Below are 21,137 nucleotides of genomic sequence, written 5' to 3'. Positions count from 1 at the left end.
GCATTACCGATGGTGGGCGCCACGAACTTGTCATTTTGAGCCAGGTGGTCGGCTACTTTTGATCACATAGTGTATATGCCCCCCCGTGAACCATGGACCTTGCCTTTCGTAGGGAGGCTTGCGTATCTCAGCGATACAGACAGCCATACCGTAGGTACAACCACAACGGAGAGGTAGATGATTCACTGATCTGGCCTTGTAGCATTAACCAAAACGACGTTGCTGTGCTGGTACTGCGAACGGCTGAAAGCAAGGGGGAACTACAGCCGTATTTTTTCCCGAGGGCATACAGCTTTACTGTATGGTTAAATGATGGCGTCCTCATGGGTAAAATATTTCGGAGGTAAAATAGTCCCCCATTCGGATCTCCGGTCGGGGACTACTCAGGAGGGCGTCGTTATCAGGAGAAAGAAAACTGGCGTTCTACGCAACGGAGCGTGGAATTTCAGATCCCTTAGTCGGGCAGGTAAGTTAGAACATTAAAAAAGGGAAATGGAGAGGTTAAAATTAGATATAGTGGGAATTAGTGAAGTTCGGTGGCAGGAGGAACAAGAATTCTGGTCAGGTGAATACAGGTTTATAAATACAAAATCAGATAGGGGTAATTCAGGAGTAGGTTTAATAATGAATAGAAAATAGGCGTGCGGATAAGCTACTACAAACAGCATAGTGAACGCATTATTGTAGCCAAGATAGATACGAAGCCCACGCTACCACAGTAGTACAAGTTTGTGCCAACTAGCCCCGCAGATGACGAAGAGATTGATGAAATGTATGATGAGATAAAGAAATTATTCAGATTGTGAAGGGAGACGAAAATGTAATAGTCATGGAAATTCCATAGTAGGAAAAGGAAGAGAAGAAATAGTAGGGGTGAATATGGAATGGAAATAAGGAATGAAAGAGGAAGCCGCCTGGTAGAATTTTGCACAGAGAATAACTTAGTCATAGCTAACACTTGGTTCAAGAATCATAAAAGAAAGTTGTATACATTGAAGAAGCCTGCAGATACTGACAGGTTTAAGACATTTCCAGGGGCAGGTGTGGAATCTGACCACTATCTATTGGTTATGAACTGTAGATTAAAATTGAAGAAACTGCAAAAAGGTGGGAATTTAAGGAGATGGGACCTGGATAAACCGAAAGAACCAGAGGTTGTAGAGAGCTTCAGGGAGAGCATTAGGGAACGACTGACGAGAACGGGGGAACGAAATACAGTAGAAGAGGAATGTATAGCTTCGAGAGATGAAATAGTGAAGGCAGCAGAGGATCAAGGAGGTAAAATGACGAAGGCTAGTAGAAATCCTTAAGTAACAGAAGAAATATTGAATTTAAATGATGAAAGGAGAAAATATAAAAATGCAGTAAATGAAGCAGGCAGAAATGAGATCGACAGGAAGTGCTATAGTGGTGACCAGATGACAAATGTAAGGATGTAGAGGCATATATCACTAGGGTGGTGCTACAGAAGAATGCTGAAGATTAGATGGGTAGATCACATAACTAATCAGGCGGTACTGAACAGAATTGAGGAGAAGAGAAATTTGTGACACAACTTGACTAAAAGAAGGGATCTGTTGGTAGGACATGTTCTGAGGCATCAAGGGATCACCAATTTAGTATTGGAGGGCAGCTTTGAGGGTAAAAATCGAAGAGGGAGACCAAGATATGAATACGCTAAGCAGATTGAGAAGGAGGTAGGTTGCAGTAGATACTGGGAGATGAAGAAGCTTGCACCGAATAGAGGAGCATGGAGAGCTGCACTAAACCAGTCTCTGGACTGACAACAACAGCTTGTATATTGGTAAGTGATGTCGCATCCTAGGTATTTAAAATGTTTTGGTTTCTCCAAGATTTTATTATTCAAGACTACTTATAGGTTACTGGTTGTCTACCTTGAAATGCCATCACTTTCGGTTTATCTACCGACATTTTAGGCTGTAACATGAGGCTATCTGCTGCAACTTATAGATCCCATCTGAACGTCATCTTGATTCTCTGTAATCGGAGTTACGTCTTCCGCATATGTTCACATCTTCAAGAAAGAAAATTTTGATGGTTCATAAACTTTCTGTAAGAAAAAGGAGAGCGCTTATCCATGATCTTGTGAATATGTTTTATGAGTCAGGGATTTTTGGCTACTGCTTCACAGTATACTTATTCCCAATTGTTTTAATATTTCAATGGCATAAATGAAAAGTACATTTCTTACTCCACATTAACGTTGTCTTTTGCATAAAATGTGGTGCAAAGCGCCGCCGTAAAAATTGTTAACGACAGCAAACGACATAAAATCACAGACAGCAAAGACAAATTTAAAAAAACAAATAGAAAAATTTCTCGTTGTAAATTTCTTCTATTCCATAGAAAAGTTTCTGTGTAATATCTAAACAGATTGATGGTTGGAAACTAGTCTCATGTGCATTAAAACAAAAGCTTCTACGCGATCATCATATGCCATGTGAACGTGTAATATGAATGTAAAATGACTCGTTCTACATTGTTATGGTTAGTAGTAATCGTGCCGTGTGACATTAAAAACATTTGCTTCCCTTTCCTGCTTGATAGAAACCTCACGTAACTGGGCAGTACATTGAAACCATAAAGTAAGAGTGACGTTCAATAAGTAATGAAATACATTCTTTCCTAAAAGCAGGTTGGTTTCATTCTGGATTCCAATACATCATATTATTCCCCATTCTTTTGGCTACAAAATGCCTATTTTCACCCGCGCGGAGGAGCCGCTTGGTCTAGGGCGCCTTATCACAGCTCGCGCGGCCCCCCTCGTCGGAGGTTAGTCCTCCCTCGGGCATGGGTGTGTGTGTTGTCCCTAGTGTAAGTTAGGTTAAGTAGTGTGTAAGTCTAGGACTGATGACCTCAGCAGTTTGTCCGATAGAAGCTTACCACAAATTTCCAAATTTTCCTTTTCTCAAAACAATCTGGGTTCGATGCGACGATCTTACCCACCTTACTGAGAGGGCCTGGATGCACGCATGCTCCAGTCTTCTGAACGACACCGGGGCCAACACCGTGCTGCATCAGTAGCTTCCCCATCATCCACACACTGTTTCTCGTGGAGTGTACGCTCCATTGGGTCAAAGAGATGAAAGTCGGAATGTTGAGATCCGGTTGTAGGGTGGATGAGGAATAATAGTTTCGTGAGCTCCTTTCGGGTTTGCGGATATGTGTGAGGCCTTGCGTTGAGCCGGCCGCTATGACCGAGCGGTTCTAGGCACTTCAGTCTGGACCCGAGCGACCGCTACGTCGCAGGTTCGAATCCTGCCTCGGGCATGGATGTGTGTGATGTCCTTAGGTTAGTTAGGTTAAAGTAGTTCTAAGTTCTAGGGGACTGATGACCTCAGACGTTAAGTGCTATGGTGCTTAGAGCCATTTGAACCTTGTGTTGACATGGAGAAAAAGTTCGTTTGCCTTTTTGTGTCGACGGACACGCGGGAATCGTTCCTTCAATTTGCTGAAGGTAGTACGCGGGAGATCGGACAGGCGTGGGCGACCTTGTTGCGGTAAAGACAGGAGCCACGCCCAACGACTCACCGTGCTTTTGTTCGCTCACATGTCTCCGTAGACATTCTACAAGCGCCTGTGAATATCTGTGGCGCTCTAGTTCCGCCAAAAGAAACTCAGTGACAGCTCTCTGCTTGGGACGCACCACCTTCACAGAAGCCACTTAGAAGGCTACGTCAGCGCTGGCACGTATCGAAACTTCGTGGGATGAAGCGGGAACATTCGACGATACCCCACAACAAATTCCGAATTTTTTCCCCGAAAATGGCCGAGAAAAAGGTGTTGTATTGCTTTTCGAATGCCCCTCGTAAATAAGAGATTGTGAACTGTTCGTATTTATAGCCACATGCATTATGTTTGTTACTGATTGTCCTTGTGATTGTACTATGATGTTTTCTGTGTAACGGACGCAGCAGTGATTAGCGGCTTTGGTGCTGTTGCAGAGTGAGCAGGAGATGGGTGCCAGGATGGAGTCGTTCTGCTGCTGCTGCTCCCTGAAGAGCGGCTGCGTGATAGTGGCCATTGTGTACGTGGTAAGTGTAAGCCGAGCCGCGCTGCTTACCTAGACGTGACGTGGGCGGCGGAGGCGCTGCTGAGCCGGGCCTGCCTGCCTACCTCTGCGCTCGCAAACTGCCTTACTCGGGCCAAGGCGAGGCGCGCTTCCTAATTACCTCACTTAGAGCCGAGAGGACGGGCAACACAAGAACCCACTGTGGCGCAACAAGTGGATCACCGCCAAAGGTCTATTCTGTTTCCAAGATGCAGGCCTACTTAAGCAAAGTACTCGCCTGGCCGTTGAAACTGAAGACGGCATGCACTAAACGTCGAATTTGCATCAAGTTTATTACTCCCCTCCTGGGTCAGGATTTTCATTCATTACTGAGTTACCACACAGTTCTTCTCATGGTTACCAGTGATTCAACTAAACTGCTTGTTCAGTACTGCTGAGCCCGACGGATATCATTGTTACCAGTGATTCAACTAAACTGTATGTTCAGTACTGCTGAGCCCGACGGATAATGTGACACTAGCAGTGACTATATACAGCGCGAACCAAAACTTAGAACGTATGTGGGCTTTTGTACAGCAAGTTTTTGCTCACCTTCCTCCATTCATATAATAATAAACTGACTGCAAGTGCAGCTCATTAAGTGAAGCGGATGATCACACTATCGAATGAGAGCAATGATTGTTAAGAGGTTTTATTTTGTCATTTAAATTAATAGCTCAAATGGTTCAAATGGCTCTGAGCACTATGGGACTTAACATCTGAGGTTATCAGTCCCCCAGAAATTAGAACTACTTAAACCTAACTAACCTAAGGACATCACACACATCCATGCCCGAGGCAGGATTCGAACCTACGACCGTAGCGGTCGAGCGGTTCGAGACTGAAGTGCCTAGAAACGCTCGGCCACTCCGGCCGGCAATTAATAACTGATGTCAAATATCTTACTGAGAGGTGGTACCGTACCCTTACTATCTTCACCGACAAACTTTCGCAGGTTACTCAAGGATACTTTCCGAGTATTTTGGTGTATGGGACCCACGGTCTCTGGCGAATCGGTACAGAGTTATGGCATGACGTTTGGTTTCTTGTCCCCAGAAAATAGTGCACGACGGTACAAATGTCGGCGGTATGCGTTGAGTGTCTCGTTTCCATTTGCCCACAGTACCAGTTGTTACAACAGTAATGCCCTCCTTACCTCGTTGCCCACGAGATTGCATCCAGTACTGCGCGGTTCTCTCTAGGGTTTTGTTTTTCGTCAGTGTAAGTTGTACGTTAATAGTGATACACAGCAGTACTGCCGATAGGGTTCAGTTTGTCGATACGCACACCGTGTACGGGTTCACTGAATGCAATGCAAGAGCGGCATAACGGCGCTATGCTAAAAAGGGAAACTCTCCACCCCACCCTCGTCAGGTTTGGCCGTAAGATGTCCTATTGGACAGCTCGTCAAAAACTGAACACAGATCAAGCATGAAAACAGGAAGGAGTTGTACTGAACTGTGAAAAAAGAAACAAAGTAGAAACAGTGAACGGTCCAAACTTAAGATGCGCGTCATTGAGCATCTTTACTTCGCAATGGCGCTGTGGTTATGTGGTCACGGTGCCCCTTTTTACTAAGTTTCTATTTTTTTGCATTGAAGTGTCTGTTCGCTGTATTCAAATTTGTGTCTGTGTCGTGGTGTAACGATCATTTGCAACAGCGGAGTGTATGGAAAGGACCTCAGGATGTACGTACCTCCAATTTGTTCTACGTAAGTACCACATTTTCTGACTCTTGCGTTCCGCTTTGCAACTTTTGACTTTTGAATTCCTTTGTTACAACATAATTCACACCCGTTTGTCGTTTTCATTCCTGTGACAGGTCTTTGAAGCATCTGGCCTGCCCTCACTATTCCTCAACTGTACTTGCGACGGTAATATATTCTTACCACATGACTCATATTCTATAACCAATATAGAGCATGACAAATGTCAAGACTACAGAAGGAGAACAGACATGTCAATGACCGGACGGGAAGTTTTGTCAAATAAGGGTGGCGGGACAGGAGGAAGATTGGAATACGGATCTGCTGCTTTGCAATCCAACTGTTACCACACAGTCACGACGCTGTGGTTCTTGCAATTCGCTCGATGTTGCATATCTTGATCTTGGACCGTTCACTGTTTCTATTTTGCTTCTTTTTTCACAGTTCAGTACACCACCTTCCTGGTTTAAGGCTTGATCTGTGTTCCTTTTTTTGACGGGCTATCCACTGGGCCACCTTACCACTAAATCTGAGCGGGGTGCTATGGGGAGTTTCCATTGTAAGCTGTTCGCGCACCGACGGCAACCACAACACAGTACTTTCGCATCTATAAATACGCGCGTACAAGAAACTAGTTGTTGCCATGTTAAAACGGAAGATAGTGGCTGTGTGGGGCATGCTAGAATATCCGATATGGAAGAAAATGTGTTACACGCGACTGGTGACAATCCTGCCCTAGTAGTCAGCGCGTTGCTCGAGCTCTGAACACTAGCCAATCAACTGTTTTGTGAGTCATACTTGAACATGAATTGAACTCGTATCATTTTCAGAACGTGAAGTCATTGCAGCCAGCGGACATCGCATTTCGAGTGGCGTTTGCACATTGGTTTCTATAGCAAAGTACAGAAACCCTCATTTTCCGCGAGCCACTGTGGCCGAGCGGTTCTAGGCGCTTCAGTCCGGAGCCGCGCCACCGCTACGGTCGAAGGTTCGAATCCTGCCTGGGGCATGGGTGTGTGTGATGTCCTTAGGTTAGTTAGGTTTAAGTAGTTCTAAGTTCTAGGGGACTGAAGACCTGAGGTGTTAAGTCCCATAGTGCTCAGAGGAATTTGAACCATTTTTTGAGAGAGAGAGAGAGAGAGAGAGAGAGAGAGAGCGGTATGTTACTGTTCAACAATCTTCGGTCTTGTCGTGGTACAGTCTTTGCCTCTGCGCAGTCTGATACATTCTTAGTTGAAGTATAATAGGTCATGGATGTATTCAGTAGTGCTTTGCATATGTTAGATGAAGAACGATTGTTCGTAAACACTAGCAAGGCTGAATATGATGTATGTATTGGAAAGCGAAGAGAATGTAAATTTCGAATAACATTATTATTGAAACTTCCTGGCAGATTAAAACTGTGTGCCGGACCGAGACTCGAACTCGGGACCTTTGCCTTTCGAGGGCAAGTGCTCTACCCCCAGGCTGTGGCTAAGCCGTGTCTCCGCAATATCCTTTCTTTAAGTGGTGCTAGTTCTGCAAGGTTCGCAGGAGAACTTCTGTAAAGTTTGGAAGGCAGGAGACGAGGTACTGGCAGAAGTAAAGCTGTGAAGACGGGGCGTGAGTCGTGCTTGTGTAGCTCAGTTGGTAGAGCACTTGCCCGCGAAAGGCAAAGGTCCCGAGTTCGAGTCTCGGTCCGGCACACAGTTTTAATCTGCCAGGAAGATTCATATCAGCGCACACTCCGCTGCAGAGTGAAAATCTCATTCTGGAAACATTATTATTTCTGAAGAGAAGTAGTCTGAGGTTAGACTGCAGCCCTGCGCAGCTAATTTTTTAGAATAATTGTCAGCCAGTTAACTTGATCAGAGCTGAGAGACCCCCCCCCCACTTCCCTGAATCCTCCATTAAGTTATCAGCTTACTAATCTGTCTGATTTTCATAGACACTGTTAACATTATACCCTTTTCAAATCATTGTTTACTTTGTTGAGCAAAGCATTGTTCAGACACAATTTTGTGTGTGAAGGTCACGTGAAATTTTACTCTGTCTTTAGGAATATATACTTCATCTTAAAATCGTTGTCTTGGAATGTCATTTTATAGGAATAGTTACTCTCCCCATCGCACAGTTGAAAGAATATTCATCATCACACATTACTACTGCGTACCATGTGGTCTGCAACAGTTTGAGTATACAAAATTGTTAAGGCTTCCGTGGCCACTTGTTAACAAACTGCCTATTGGCTTCTGTCTCGGTTTTTTCGGCCGACGTTCATCTAATGATTTTTTGACGTTTTGCCAGCACGAGTGGCTGGCATTGTCAAAGCTTCACCCTCCATTGCCGGTGGTGAACTGGAGCCGAGCTCGCGGGCGCAGACTATATGTACCTGGCGCGCCAACGTCCGAGGGCTTCTCCGCCGTCATTTCTGGTGCGGTTCTCCTCTTGCTACCTGCGACGGTCGTTCGCTGCAGTACGGGAAGCCAGGATCCGTTTACCTTAAGGCTTTTCTCTTTCTTGTTGAAACTGTTCGCGTGTTTTTGTATTTCTACAGCTTCTCTTAACAAGTGCGTGTGATAGTGCTTCTCTACAGCCAGAACTTCCGTGTCGGCGAATTTTATTACGTGGTCGGTCTCATTCAGTGCGTGCTATGCCACGGCCGATTTCTCCACCTGCCCCAACCTGCAATGTCGCTTATGCTCTTTGATCCTGGTGTTAACTGATCGTCCACTCATTCCAACATAAATTTTTCCGCATGTGCATGGTATACGGTATATTCCCGACATTGCAAGTGGGTCTCTTTTCTCCTTCGCCGATATAAGACACTCTTTTATCTTCCTTGTCGGTTTAAAAATCGTCTTTACGCAATGTTTGCGCAATATACGGCCGATTCTGTCCGTCACTCTAGGAATGTATGGCAGAAAGGCCGTACCCGACATTTCTTTTTCTGGTTCCTTACTTCGCCGAGTGTTTGGCTCTGTTACACTTCTAATGTAATTTGTGGAGTACCCATTGCTCCACAGAACAGTTTCCAGGTGTTGCATTTCTCGTTTGAGGTGTTGCGGCTCACATATTCGTCCTGCTCTCGTTACGAGCGTGCTAATCATGCCTCTTTTCTGGCTCGGGTGGTGGTTTGACAGTTTGTGCAGGTATCGGTCCGTGTGTGTCGGTTTTCGATACACGCTGTGCACCAGGTTTTCGCCGTCCCTTGTGACCAGCACATCTACAAATGGCAGTTTCTTGTCTTTTTCTACTTCCATGGTAAATGTTATGTTGGCAAGGAGGCTGTTCAAGTGCCTTAGGAAGTCACCGAGCTGTTCTTCACCATGGCTCCACACCACGAAAGTATCATCGACGTACCTGTACCACACCTTAGGTTTGCAAGTCGCCGAGTCCAGTGCCTGTGCTTCGAATTGTTCCATGAAGAAGTTGGCCACCACTGGACTGAGAGGACTACCCATGGCGACGCCTTCCAGCTGTTCGTAGAAATCACCATTCCACGTGAAATAGCTCGAGGTGAGACATGCATGGAAGAGCTTTTTGATGTCTTGCGGGAACATGGAACCGATGTGCTCCAGAGCGTCAGTGAGTGGCACTTTCGTAAATAACGAAACAACATCAAAGCTGAACAGTATGTCGTTTGGTGCAAGTTTCAGTTCCTTCAGCTTCTCAATGAAATGTCTTGAGTCCTTAATGTATGTGTCGGAAAAATCATTAGATGAACGTCGGCCGAAGAACCCGAGACAGAAGCCAATAGGCAGTTTGTCAGTTTGAGTATATATTTAGAAATAGAAATCTAGCTTAGCCGCTGCCTGCTTGCTGTTTGCTGATGTGCTTTCGAGAAATGTGCAGCAATGCTGTCAAAACGCAAGTCTGTGCATTTAATATAAAGTCAAGTTGTATCCATACCAGCTATAGTTCAATTCAAATTAGGTTCTGTTTAGTCAAAGGTTAGCATACGAATTCAAGTTGGATAACAGTTTATTGGTACATAGTTTTGGTAATGCATAGGTATTTTTATAGAATGGGAGGTAATTATAGGCTAGATTTCATATAGTAACCTATAGTGGGGAGGCTACAAACTTTCCTTCAGCATGTCCTCCCACATTTCCTAGAGGATCTGACGCCAAGAATTCGTCGGCTTATAAGTTTTCAGCGCGATGAGGTGCCAGCACACATACCACTCGGCGTTAGGAAGCGGAGACCAGGGTCCCTTATACCGAAAGAATCCAGAAGTATCCCTTAACAACTTTTGAAAGTTTGTCGTTGAAGTTCGGGTTCACACTGTGTCTTGGGCGTTTTTCTTGGTTGTCACACTGTTCACCTGAAATAATACCGATTCCTACGCATGATGTTTACAGAACTGTGCCGAAACAATGTCCGCAATCTTCCTTTGTCATTGCCTCATATAGCCCTTACCGAACTGCAGACACCTACGACAGTTCGCAGAATAACGTAATCACGTCTGGAGTACACGTGCCTGCCATCCGCCCCGCCAGTTCACACAAGGACGTCAGCACCCTTTGCAGTACAACGGAATTCCAACAGTAGTTAGCCCTTTGTCTCTTAGGTAAGAAGACTCGCAAAGGCTTGCTGGATTCACATTCACTTTTACACGACAGGACTATCGTAGAGCTCCACGATGAACATTGCTACGCTATACTGTAGGTGTGTACGTTTATAGTTCATCTTGGGAGCTAAATCCTGCAATCGGAAAAATCTAATATCGTTCTCTACGATGGTGAGGAGGAAGAATATTGTGAAATTTCAAGGTCGAAAAGGTGTCCTCTCCAGAGATTGGGATCTTCTCAGAGTATGGGGTACAATACTGCTGAGAGAGATAATGTGAAGATGAATATAACAGAAATTCTGAACGAGATGAAACACTATAAAAATCTTTGGTGCAATAATAATCAGGTGAAAGTAGGAGTGGATATGACTGAAACAAAAGGTTTCAGTCCCATAACTGTATTTAACAGTTGGAAGAAATAATAAGGAAAAAAAACACAGGCCCTCGTTCTGAAGGAATTACTGCGGAACTACCAAAACATGGAAGAATAGCACTTATCTTGCTTCCTGCATTTGATACTATAAGAGTACGCTGGCTTGGAAACAGGATACCGAAGCAGTCGAAGACGGCAAACATAGTATCTGTCTTCAAGAAAGGAGATAGATGCAGCACATAAAATTACGGAGGAATAAGTATCTTGAACATCGTTATGTAATTTAATAAAATTTTAAATTTATTGTATCTGCTTTGATAACTATTAATAAAGTGACGTCAAAACATAAGAGAAATAACTCTAATAACACTATGAACTGTGTTATGTAATTTAATTTAGCCCGAAGCAGATCAGCAATCAGCAAACTAGCTCAGTACTCAGCGTGGTTACGGGTCCATAAATAATTGTCTCTCTCCTGAATCCTTAGATATTCTCCAACATGTATATAAAATCAAAAGTATAGTTAAAACTCATGTGCTTATAGCGCCAGATAATGTTTCGTACGCCAGTCCAATTTGGAGTAATAAAACCCGTAACTCCATATCGTGGTTTCGTCTAGAATACCAGTATAAGATGACAAGCATAGTCTTTTGCAGCTGACATCTTATGTTAGAAGTAGAATCCTGTGACCAGACCTTTCTGCGTGGGATATTATATCGCAACCTTGAGAAAATCTGAAAGTGAACAATATTAAATTATTCGTAGCGGCCACATAGCTCGTAGAATCTGAAAGAAAATGTAGTGTCCTAACCGGCGCCACGTCTCGAAGATGAGCTGAAAGAAAATTACTATTTTCTAGTATGGCGCTTAGCAATGGTCAATATTACGTTAAGGCCACGTCTACTCAGGACAAGTAAAGTTGAAGAATATACATTATTGAATACCGTACACAAATTTTAAGTCATGAACAACTATGTTTTCTACTTACATAACTATTACAGCAAGATGAACTTCAGACAATCGTTCTTTTCTCTTAAAATCCAATACCAGAAGAAGACGACAAAAGGATAGTGCTCAGACACAGAATCTTGAATGTCCATGGAATATATTGCAACACAATGCATTTGATTATTCTTTGGTACACCGCGCCAGCAATTCATACATTAACTGCCACCACATGGCACTTACAAATTTCTAATTCATGACCACCCCAGGAAATACAGTACAACACAAGATAAATAATATATGCTAAGATAATTTCGTTATCTGAAGTTCCAAACAGATATAGGAAAGGAAAACCCTGCTCAGATAATATACAGACAATAAATAGAATATTGGATAAAAGGAGGGAATACCGCTTTCTGACATACAGGGGTTGGGCAAAAATTTGGTAAAACTACAATAAATGCATGTTTGAACCTAAAATCAGATGATAGAAAGCCTACAAGTTGTGCTGTTGTAACTGACTACGGACGGCTCCTGCGCAATATGTTGCATGCGTCAGTTGTGAATTCGGAAGGCAATTGTTCGCGCTCGTATTGTCGGTGCTTCCGTGGCCAAGGGAGACGAAGTGTTCGATGTTTCAAGAGGCACTGCATCGAAGGTTGATAGCGCATACAGGGAAAACGGAAAAACGTCGCCTGCTAAGTCACAATGCGGACGAAATTGTGTTTTGAGGGATCATGACAGAAGGTCATTGAAAATGACAACGAAAATAACGGGACCACAGCTGTCAAAGGCACTGCAGAACCGAACATCACACTCGCGAATCCTGTCAGCACCTAAACAAAACAAGCAGGGCATTGCAAGGCGAGCTGAAATTCCAAAACGACTCCATTGATACAAATTATCGTAACAGGTAAAAGTGATACCGAAGCCATAAAGCCTGGGCCTTGGAACAGTAATCACACACTCCTTGCATCTTTTGTAAAACAGTTGCAAACTCTCAACAAAGGCATTTTGTGGAGACGCCCGAAGCACCGCGGTCATAAGCTGTTGGATATCTAGTTCATTACATGAGATGAGATCAGATGTAGCAATACGATCCGGGGACCAAGCGACAGTCAACCGTTTTCTCTCCTCTCCCCCTCCTTCCCAAAAAAGTCGGTTGACAAGATGAAGACGCTGTTATCACCTTTTCCGACATCAAAGGCTTCAACAACCATAAATTTCAAACAGATGGAGGCACGGAAATCGATGAACACCATGTCACTAGTTTGGTCTCTGGACAGTAGTGCTAGCATCATCTCCTGTGCTGGGGTCAAGAGATTACGATGTGCTTGGTGGACATAACGAGAATCCTCCCTTTCGGTTGTCAGGCGTGGTCGATCAGAACATTGATTAAGAGCATGTCTGTTCTCATCCAAACCAACGTCGGGCCAGTCACATTCGAATGCATCATAAATCCGGATACTGAACGATTCGACCAGCTGGAGAAATAGAGACCCACACTGAGGCCCGTTTCAAGCTCTGTCAGGTACTGATAACGCTAGCTTAACGAGTACGTACCTACGTGTCCTCTCAATATCTGACGCTCTTTACCCTACACATACGTCACCGTGCCTGATAATGTCACTGAACACGAAAAGAACACTTTGGTGGCTGATCCACCTGTCACAGAGAACTGCAGCTGTATAATCGTGCACATACCCATTAGTGGTGTGAACATGTGCGAAGTTACATTGACATCTGGCCATATCTTCTGACTGCTTAATCTTTTTTTGTCAGACAGTTTATATTGTACTAAAAATATCCGTACAGCGGTGCAGACGTCCGCGGTATGCGCTGTGTGTCTTGTTTAAAACGAATCACGGGGCTTACGAATGACAACAGTAATCCCCACCCTACGCTTCTCCCATTAAGCTTTAATTCAATACTGCTCGATTCTGACTCGAGTTTATTTTTTCTCTTTCTTTTTCTGGGACTGTTAGTAAGGTGTTGACAGTGGTATATAGCTGTGTGGATAGGTTTGCTGATGAATTGGCCGACTGCAGCTCGTGTATGGCTTCTCTGAATGCTGAGCTGTTGCCGCATTGATGACAACCACATCGCGGTACTTCTGCGTTTGAGGCTTGTCTCAGTGTTTTGTGTTACACGTTTTGGTAATTGCATATTTCAGGCTTTTTCACTGTTGTGAACGTATTTTCACGGAAACGAAGTTGATTTGGTTAAGAAATCGAATAAGTCACTATTGATTTGAATAGTCCGCGGGAATTCAGCCGGTTGGATTCGTCTAACAGGCGCGATATTTCCCAAGAATACATTGGGAAAAATCGGAGGAATACTCCGGAAACACTGCGTCAAGTGCGTGTTCCGCCCACCAGCCAAGACGAAAACTTTACTAGTATCGGTCAAAGATGACCGAGGACTCTGGAAACCGTGAGCCTACAGCACCCCATACCAGTGTGGTGAAATGGATGTAGGGCAGACTACCCAGACAGTACAGGAGAGATGCATAGACCGTGAACGCCACACAGACAATGTTCAGTCGATAAAGTCCAGGGTTGAGGAGAACTGTATCTCCCACGTACATGCCATGAATTATGACGACACGAAGCTGTTGCATCAATCCGACACCTTCTGGGATTGTATTCTCCTAGAAGCTATGGAGGTACGACTGCATAACGGATTAATAAACAGAACAGCGCTTTTTAGTTAAGCAAGGCTTTCCACCCTGCCTTGAGCACGACCAGAATACAAGAGGACGAAGAAGCATTGTCGGCACTCCAGCAGAGATCCGCGTGCGGAGCCGGCCGCGGAGATCCTGAACGCCCTGGATCGACGCCCTACGCCGCGCTTCTCCCACACCGCACCAGGTCCACCTCCGGAGGCGCCGGCTGGAGGAAGCGGGAGTGGGTGGTGGGGCAGGGGGAGGATATAAAGCAGCATCCAGCTGATATCATTCAGTCATCAGAAACGCCTCAAGGTCGGGACAAGTAGGCGTCTTTTAGACGACGCCATTCGCCTGAATACCCGAGAACTACTCAAGATTTTCCTACGCCAGAAAAATTACATTACTGCTCTGTAATAATCCACCAGAGACCACGAGTCCCTTCTTCCCAAATATGGTGAAAATTTCCGTGAATAATCTTGGAAAATTAGACGCTGAAGCTCGCATACAACCTGGTTTCTTATCCGTAAACATGTAGCACAATGGTAATTCCATTGCTAAATGTAGATAAGACAGCGGGCAGGTGGAAAGATAAGATTGAAGCTCTCTTCGAGGAGGAAGACGTGTCTGATGAGGTGATAGGAGAAGAAACGCGGTTCCACAGGGAAGAGATGATCTAGTTTTAGAATCAGAATTTAAAAGAACTTTGGAAAATCATACAACGGAGGTGGAATAGATAAAATTACATTGGGATTTCTAAAATCATTGGGGGAAGGGGCAGCAAATCGACTGCTTGTGTCCGTGTGTAAAATGTATGACACAGAAGATATACCATCTGATTTTTGAAAAACCATTATGCACGCAAATCCGAAGATTGCAAGAGCCAACAACTGCGAGAATTATCGCACAGTCAGCACAGCAGCTCATGCAACCTACTTAATGACGAGAATAATATACAGAAGAATGAAAAAGATAATTGGGTGTCTGTTACATGACGATGAGTTTGGCTTACGGAAAGGTAAAGGCACCGGAGATGCAGTTCTGACATTTAGGTTGATAATGGAAACAAGACTGAAGAAAAATCAAGTCACGTTCATTTGTCGACCTGGAAAAAGCATTCGACAATGTAAAATGGTGCAAGATATTAGATGCCCGGAAAAATGGGGGTGTAAGGTATAAGGAAAGACGGGAAATATAGAAATTTGTGGTAAGGTCTTATGGGACCAAACTGCTGAGGTCATCCTTCCCTAAGCTTACACACTACTTAATCTAACTTACGCTAACGACGACACACACACCGATGCCTGAGGGAGGACTCGAACCTACGAGGGGGGGGGGGGAGACAATAAGACTAGTAGTAGACAAGAGCGAATGCAAAATAAAGAGTGTAATACAGTGATTTAGGTTTTCTCCCCTGCTGTTCAATCTATATGTCGAAAAAGCAATTGCGGAAATAAAAGAAAGATTTAGGAGTTGAATTTAAATTCAAGGTTAAATATATCAATGTTAAGTTTTGCTGAAGACTTTACAAGCAGTGAAAGCGAAGAAGAATGAATAGTCTGATGAATGTAGAATATGGTTTCACAATAAATTGTAGACAAATGTAATGAGAAGTAGCAGAAATGAGAACAACGAGGAACCTAATATCAAAACAGGAGATCACAAAGTAGACGAAGTTGTGGCACTGTGCAACCTGAGGAACTCAGTAGCCCATTTCGGACGGAACAAGGAGGACATAAGAAACAAACTCCAGCACTGGCAAAAAGTGCATTCCTGGCGAAGAGAGGTCCGCTAGGCACAACCGTAGGTATTAATCTGGGGAAGAAATTTCTGAGGATGTACGTCTGGAGTGCAGAATTGTATGGTAGTGAGACGTGGACTGTGGGAAAACTGGAACAGAAGAGATTCGAAGCCTTTGAGATGTGGTACTACAGAAGAATGTTGAAAAGTAGGTAGACTGATGAGGCAAGGAATGAAGAGGTTCTTCGCACAACTGGCGAGGAATGAAACACATGGAATATATTGGCAAGGAGAAGGGACATCAGGGAATAACTTACATGGTACTAGAGAGAAAGCTGTAGAGGGTGAAAACTGTCGAGGAAGACAGAGACTGGAATACATACAGCAAACAATCGACGTCTTAGGTTGCAGTTGCTACTCTGAGATGAAAAACTAGGCACAGAACAACTCGTGGTGGCAGCATCAGACCAGTCAGATGACTGATGTCTCAAAAGTAAAAAAGACATGTAGTACACATATAAACATTTATCAACGGTATCCTGCAGCCTTTATAAAGATAAAAATAACATGTTCTAAGAAGGGCACGTATGAAATGATAAAACTCCGATTCCCTCCTCATCAGAACTTGTAAAATAAGGATGTCAATGAACGCGTGCTTTCCGTCTTCCGCTTCGCTTGAACCAGTGCAGTGAGGCATCTTTCTATCAGTGCAGATGAAGTTTTATCCAGATTTCTTTTTTGTAGGTTTCACTGACTGAATACTGCAGTTGCGTTTGAATGAGGTTACGAGTGTAACGTTAATCACAAAAACACGAGTACGGTTCGCAGAGTTGGTATTCTTAAATGGTATCACAGTTGTGTAAACAAGTTGAACTGATTCCTCGGATAGTCTCTTGAATGAAGTACCATTTCGGAATAAACTGAGTTAATCAAGAATTTGGTGCCACTGTAGTTCAGAATGAAAATAAGTCAATAAGCTCTCGCACTTAATTGTTAGATGAATTGGGAGTGTTCTAGAGCTGAAAGGTGCAATGCTCTGTTTCTACATTAACCATCCAAAAATTTGTTTCGTGTATCTTCAGCCCTAAAGATTTGCAACATATAGTTTCACTGAATATTTGAACACCCTGTTATGATTAAAGAACGTTTAATAAGAATTTTGTGTCAGAACTGAATACACAATTTCATTATCTGTTTTATTACTTGCTTGGAATTATTTGGTACGCTTGTGAACGAAGTAGACGTTTCTCTGGGGATTGTGATTTTTTTTCCAGTTCATTCTTTGTAACTTATTGATCTAAAGGCTAGTGATGTCTGGCAAAACGGTTACCAGAGGATGTTCTCAAAATCCGACCTACATCTTGTGGTAACGGACCTGTCATATTCCTTAGTTTTTTTGAGGTGTTTTTACCATGGGCTATGGAATTGGTCACCTAGGCATGTGGCAGTGCCTTTGGCGAGTTTCACAGCTATGTGGCTGCAACAGAGAGTATCAAGTAAAGTTTACGGGCTGCGTCTTACGGCAGCACGTGTCGTCTTTCATCATCACAGCACTGCGAGAGGAGTGCAGACGCACGCTTCTGACGCAGGTAATCAAACGCTCCTAGCAACATGCAACGCTCTGTCGCTCACCATTATGGCAGTAAGTTTAGGTCACGGGTACACACTGCGTCGACAGGCGTAGTATTCAACGAGCGACGAACTACAGAAAAGTATGGTTTTTAGGCAAGACTTCTTACAAAGTCATAAGAGGTGAGGCAGGTGAATTGCCCTCAGACGTCAGGAAGAATGTAATAATTCGATTTCCAGGCAAGACGTTACTGACAAGTGTGAATACTAAGAAGCTATCAGTTTAACAAGTGATGGTTGCAAAATATTGACACGAATTATTTACAGAAGAACGGAGAAAGTTGTATGGAACGACCGCAAGGAATGCCACTTTGGCCTTGTAAAAATACAGGAACACGTACGGAAATACTGACTCTAAGACTTACCTTAGAAGATAGGATGAAGAAAGACAAATCTACGATCATCGCAGTTTTAGATTTAGAGGAAGTTCTGACACATTGAGCGGACTACACTCCGTCAAATTTTGAGGGTCGGAGGGATAAATACCGAAAGGTTATTTACAATTTGTACAGAAACCGGACTACAGTAAGAGTCGACACGAAAGGGAACACATAGTTGAGGAGGGAATGGGACAGGGTAGTAACCCGTCACCGCTGTTATTCAGTCTATGCATTTAGCTAACCGTAAAAGAAACAAAGAAGAAATTTGGGAAAGAAATTAAACTTCAGTGACAAGGAATCAAAATTTTGCGTTTTGCAGGTGATACAAAGTTCTGTTAGACACGGTTAGGCACTTGGAAGAACAGCACAGAACGGATAATGTCTTGAAAAGAATTACATGACGAACGTCAATAAACGTAAAACGAGGGCAAATGAATGTGGTCGAAATAAATTAGGTGGTTCTGAGGAAATTAGAATGTGACGAACTAAAAGCTGTAAATGACTCTTGCAATTTTCACGGTAAAATAACTGATGATGGCCGAAGTAGATAGGATATGAAACGGAGACTTGACACATCAAGAAAATCATTTTCCAAAAATATCAGTTGGTGTGTTAGAAAGCCTTTTCTGAAGATGTTTGTGGGAAGTGTAGCTTTGTATGGAAGTGAAACGTGTACGATTAGTAGTTCAGAAAAGAAGAGAATAGAAGCTTTTGAAATGTGGTGCTGAAGACAGGTAGATCCCGTAACTAACAAGAAGCAGGGAAGCAGGGAAGAAAAGTAATTTATGGTACAACTTGATTAAAAGAACTGATCGGTTGGTACGAAACGTTCTGAGGCGTCTAGAAATTGCCAGTTTGGTATCGAAGAGAAGTGTGGGACACACAACTTACAGAGGGAGACAGACATAAATGTAGTAAACACGTTGCAATAGATGTAAGTTGCAATAGCTACCGAGAAAGGAAGAGGCTTGCACAAGGTGGATTTTCCTGTAGAGATCGGACTGAAGACCACCACAACAACAACAACAATAATAATAATAATAATAATAATAATAATAATAATAATAATAATAATTATTATTATTATTATTATTATTATTATTATTATTATTATTATTATAACAAGGGTAGCGGTATTCTCAGCTGTAACTGACTTAGAACCAGGGGCGGGTGTTTAGCAAAATGGTTATTTACCTCAAGCGCTTTTTTCCCCTTTGTCCACTACGTTTAGCACTTCTATGATAACTTTGTACCTATGACCTTCCTTCGTTACATATTAGCAAAAGTGGAGTCCGACTTGAGTTCCTTGTTGAAGGAATACTTTCTACCTATAACGACTTACACTTGGATTCACACGCTTTTGATTTGTTGGTAAGACTTGACTGCTGAGCACTATACATCTTGGTACTCTGCGGTTAGCAACTCGGCTACCGTATTCTCTATAAGCAGCAGCAGCCTTTCGATTACAAAATTCGTGCAGAAATGTACTATCGACATACTCAGTGTTTGTTAATACTTGCGTCATGCGTAAACGATACAGCAGAATTGGCCAAGAAATCATGATTACTATCACAGTTAGAAAATTCAGTTACCGGAACTCTAGCGCAGCTCCACAAGTTGAACTTCAGAACGACACAGACAATGGATAAACAAACCTGTAGTAACAGAATACCAAATGCCAAATGAAAACTTGTCAGTCACGAATTGTATCCCTGTAGCAAAAATTGGACACATGTTAGGTTGAATTTGTTATCCCTGTCAGTCTGTTCAACCACCTACTAAAATAGTAACTACTGGCTGACAAAACCCAGCATTGGCCGGCTATTCATTTTGCCAGTTTTCTATTGGAAACGAAAAACGGAATAAAATAAACTGTCTGTAGTGCACTATCAAAAATATTTCATTACCATGTGTTCGTGAAAATACCTTTGCAATTATGGAACAGTCGTGCAAAGAAATGTGCGTGATGTAGAAATGTATAAGCACAGTACACAGATTAAGAAACATAGTATAAAAAAACTGTCCGTCCGAGCAGACCTCGGAAGGCTCAACGGTACGGACCCATCGCCGTGTCATTCTGAGCCGATAGGCGTCACTGGATGTGGATACGGAGGGGCATGTGGGTAATACATCGATCCGCCAACAGCTGTCAATTTTCGTGGCCGGAGCTGCTACTTCTTGATCAAGTGGCTCCAGTATTTTCCTCGCAAGGGCTGAGGGTACCCCACTTGCCAACAGCGCTCGCAGACCCGAACGGTTACTAATTCAATTATTAATTTTAATTTTAATAATGAACAGCCTCAGTTGCACCGTTCACCTAGAAATTTACCTAGCTTTCAGTCGGGATAATCCAACCTTCTTCAGAATTACAGTAGCTACCGTTTGTCCCTAATGGACATCGTCAAGCTAAAACTACAAGTCCATAAATTATCGTCAGAATGTAAAACTTACCTTGCACAGCCTCGGCCCCACTTCGCGACCGCGATGCGGCAGTCACGAGTGCTGTACTGGAACTCATGAGTTCTGCGTGCTGTCGCGAAGTGGGGCCGAGGCAGTGCAAGCTAAGTTTTACATTATAACGATAATTTATGGATTTGTAGTTTTAGCTTGACGATGTCCACTATGGACAAACGATAGATACTGTTATAATGAAATAGGTTGGGTTATCCCGACTGAAACCTAGGTAAATTTCTAGGTAAACGATGTAACTGAGGCTGTTCATTATTAAAATCAAAATTAATATTTATACAGTTGCTGACAGGGCCGCGAAATGTTGAAGATATTTACTAATCCAAGTGCTAGTTAAGCCCAACAGCGCTAAACTTCGGTGATCTCATGGGAACAGATGATACTACCGCGACAAGGCCGTTGGGAAGAAGCACAGTATCCAAAATACAATTCTGTCATGTTCATTTAACTCAGAACTTCATTTTAAACAATATTTCCAGTTGCATGTCCAGCGGCAGTTTTTTGCGAATCTGTGTTTACGATATCATATCTCTTGAGCTGTGTGTGGTATAATGATATATTTCTGTAGGTACATTCTGCTACATATGTGGATGCTGTCTATGAAAT

The 21,137-nt window shown here is 43.2% G+C and overlaps 1 protein-coding gene across 1 annotated transcript in view; it reads left to right on the top strand.

The window, feature by feature from the left end:
- The window catches only part of LOC124775276, a 136,238-nt gene that overhangs the window by 60,281 nt on the left and 54,820 nt on the right, over nt 1-21,137 (top strand). Inside the window, exon 2 of the mRNA XM_047250114.1 lies at nt 3,966-4,055. Coding sequence (XP_047106070.1) covers nt 3,966-4,055 — 90 coding nt within the window. The remainder of the gene's footprint in view (nt 1-3,965; nt 4,056-21,137) is intronic.

The sequence above is a fragment of the Schistocerca piceifrons genome, chromosome 2, assembly GCF_021461385.2.
Source record: "Schistocerca piceifrons isolate TAMUIC-IGC-003096 chromosome 2, iqSchPice1.1, whole genome shotgun sequence".
Lineage (NCBI taxonomy): Eukaryota > Metazoa > Arthropoda > Insecta > Orthoptera > Acrididae > Schistocerca > Schistocerca piceifrons.
The sequence above is the reverse complement of the archived record's forward strand: the minus strand, read 5'-3'. Positions and strand labels throughout refer to the sequence as shown.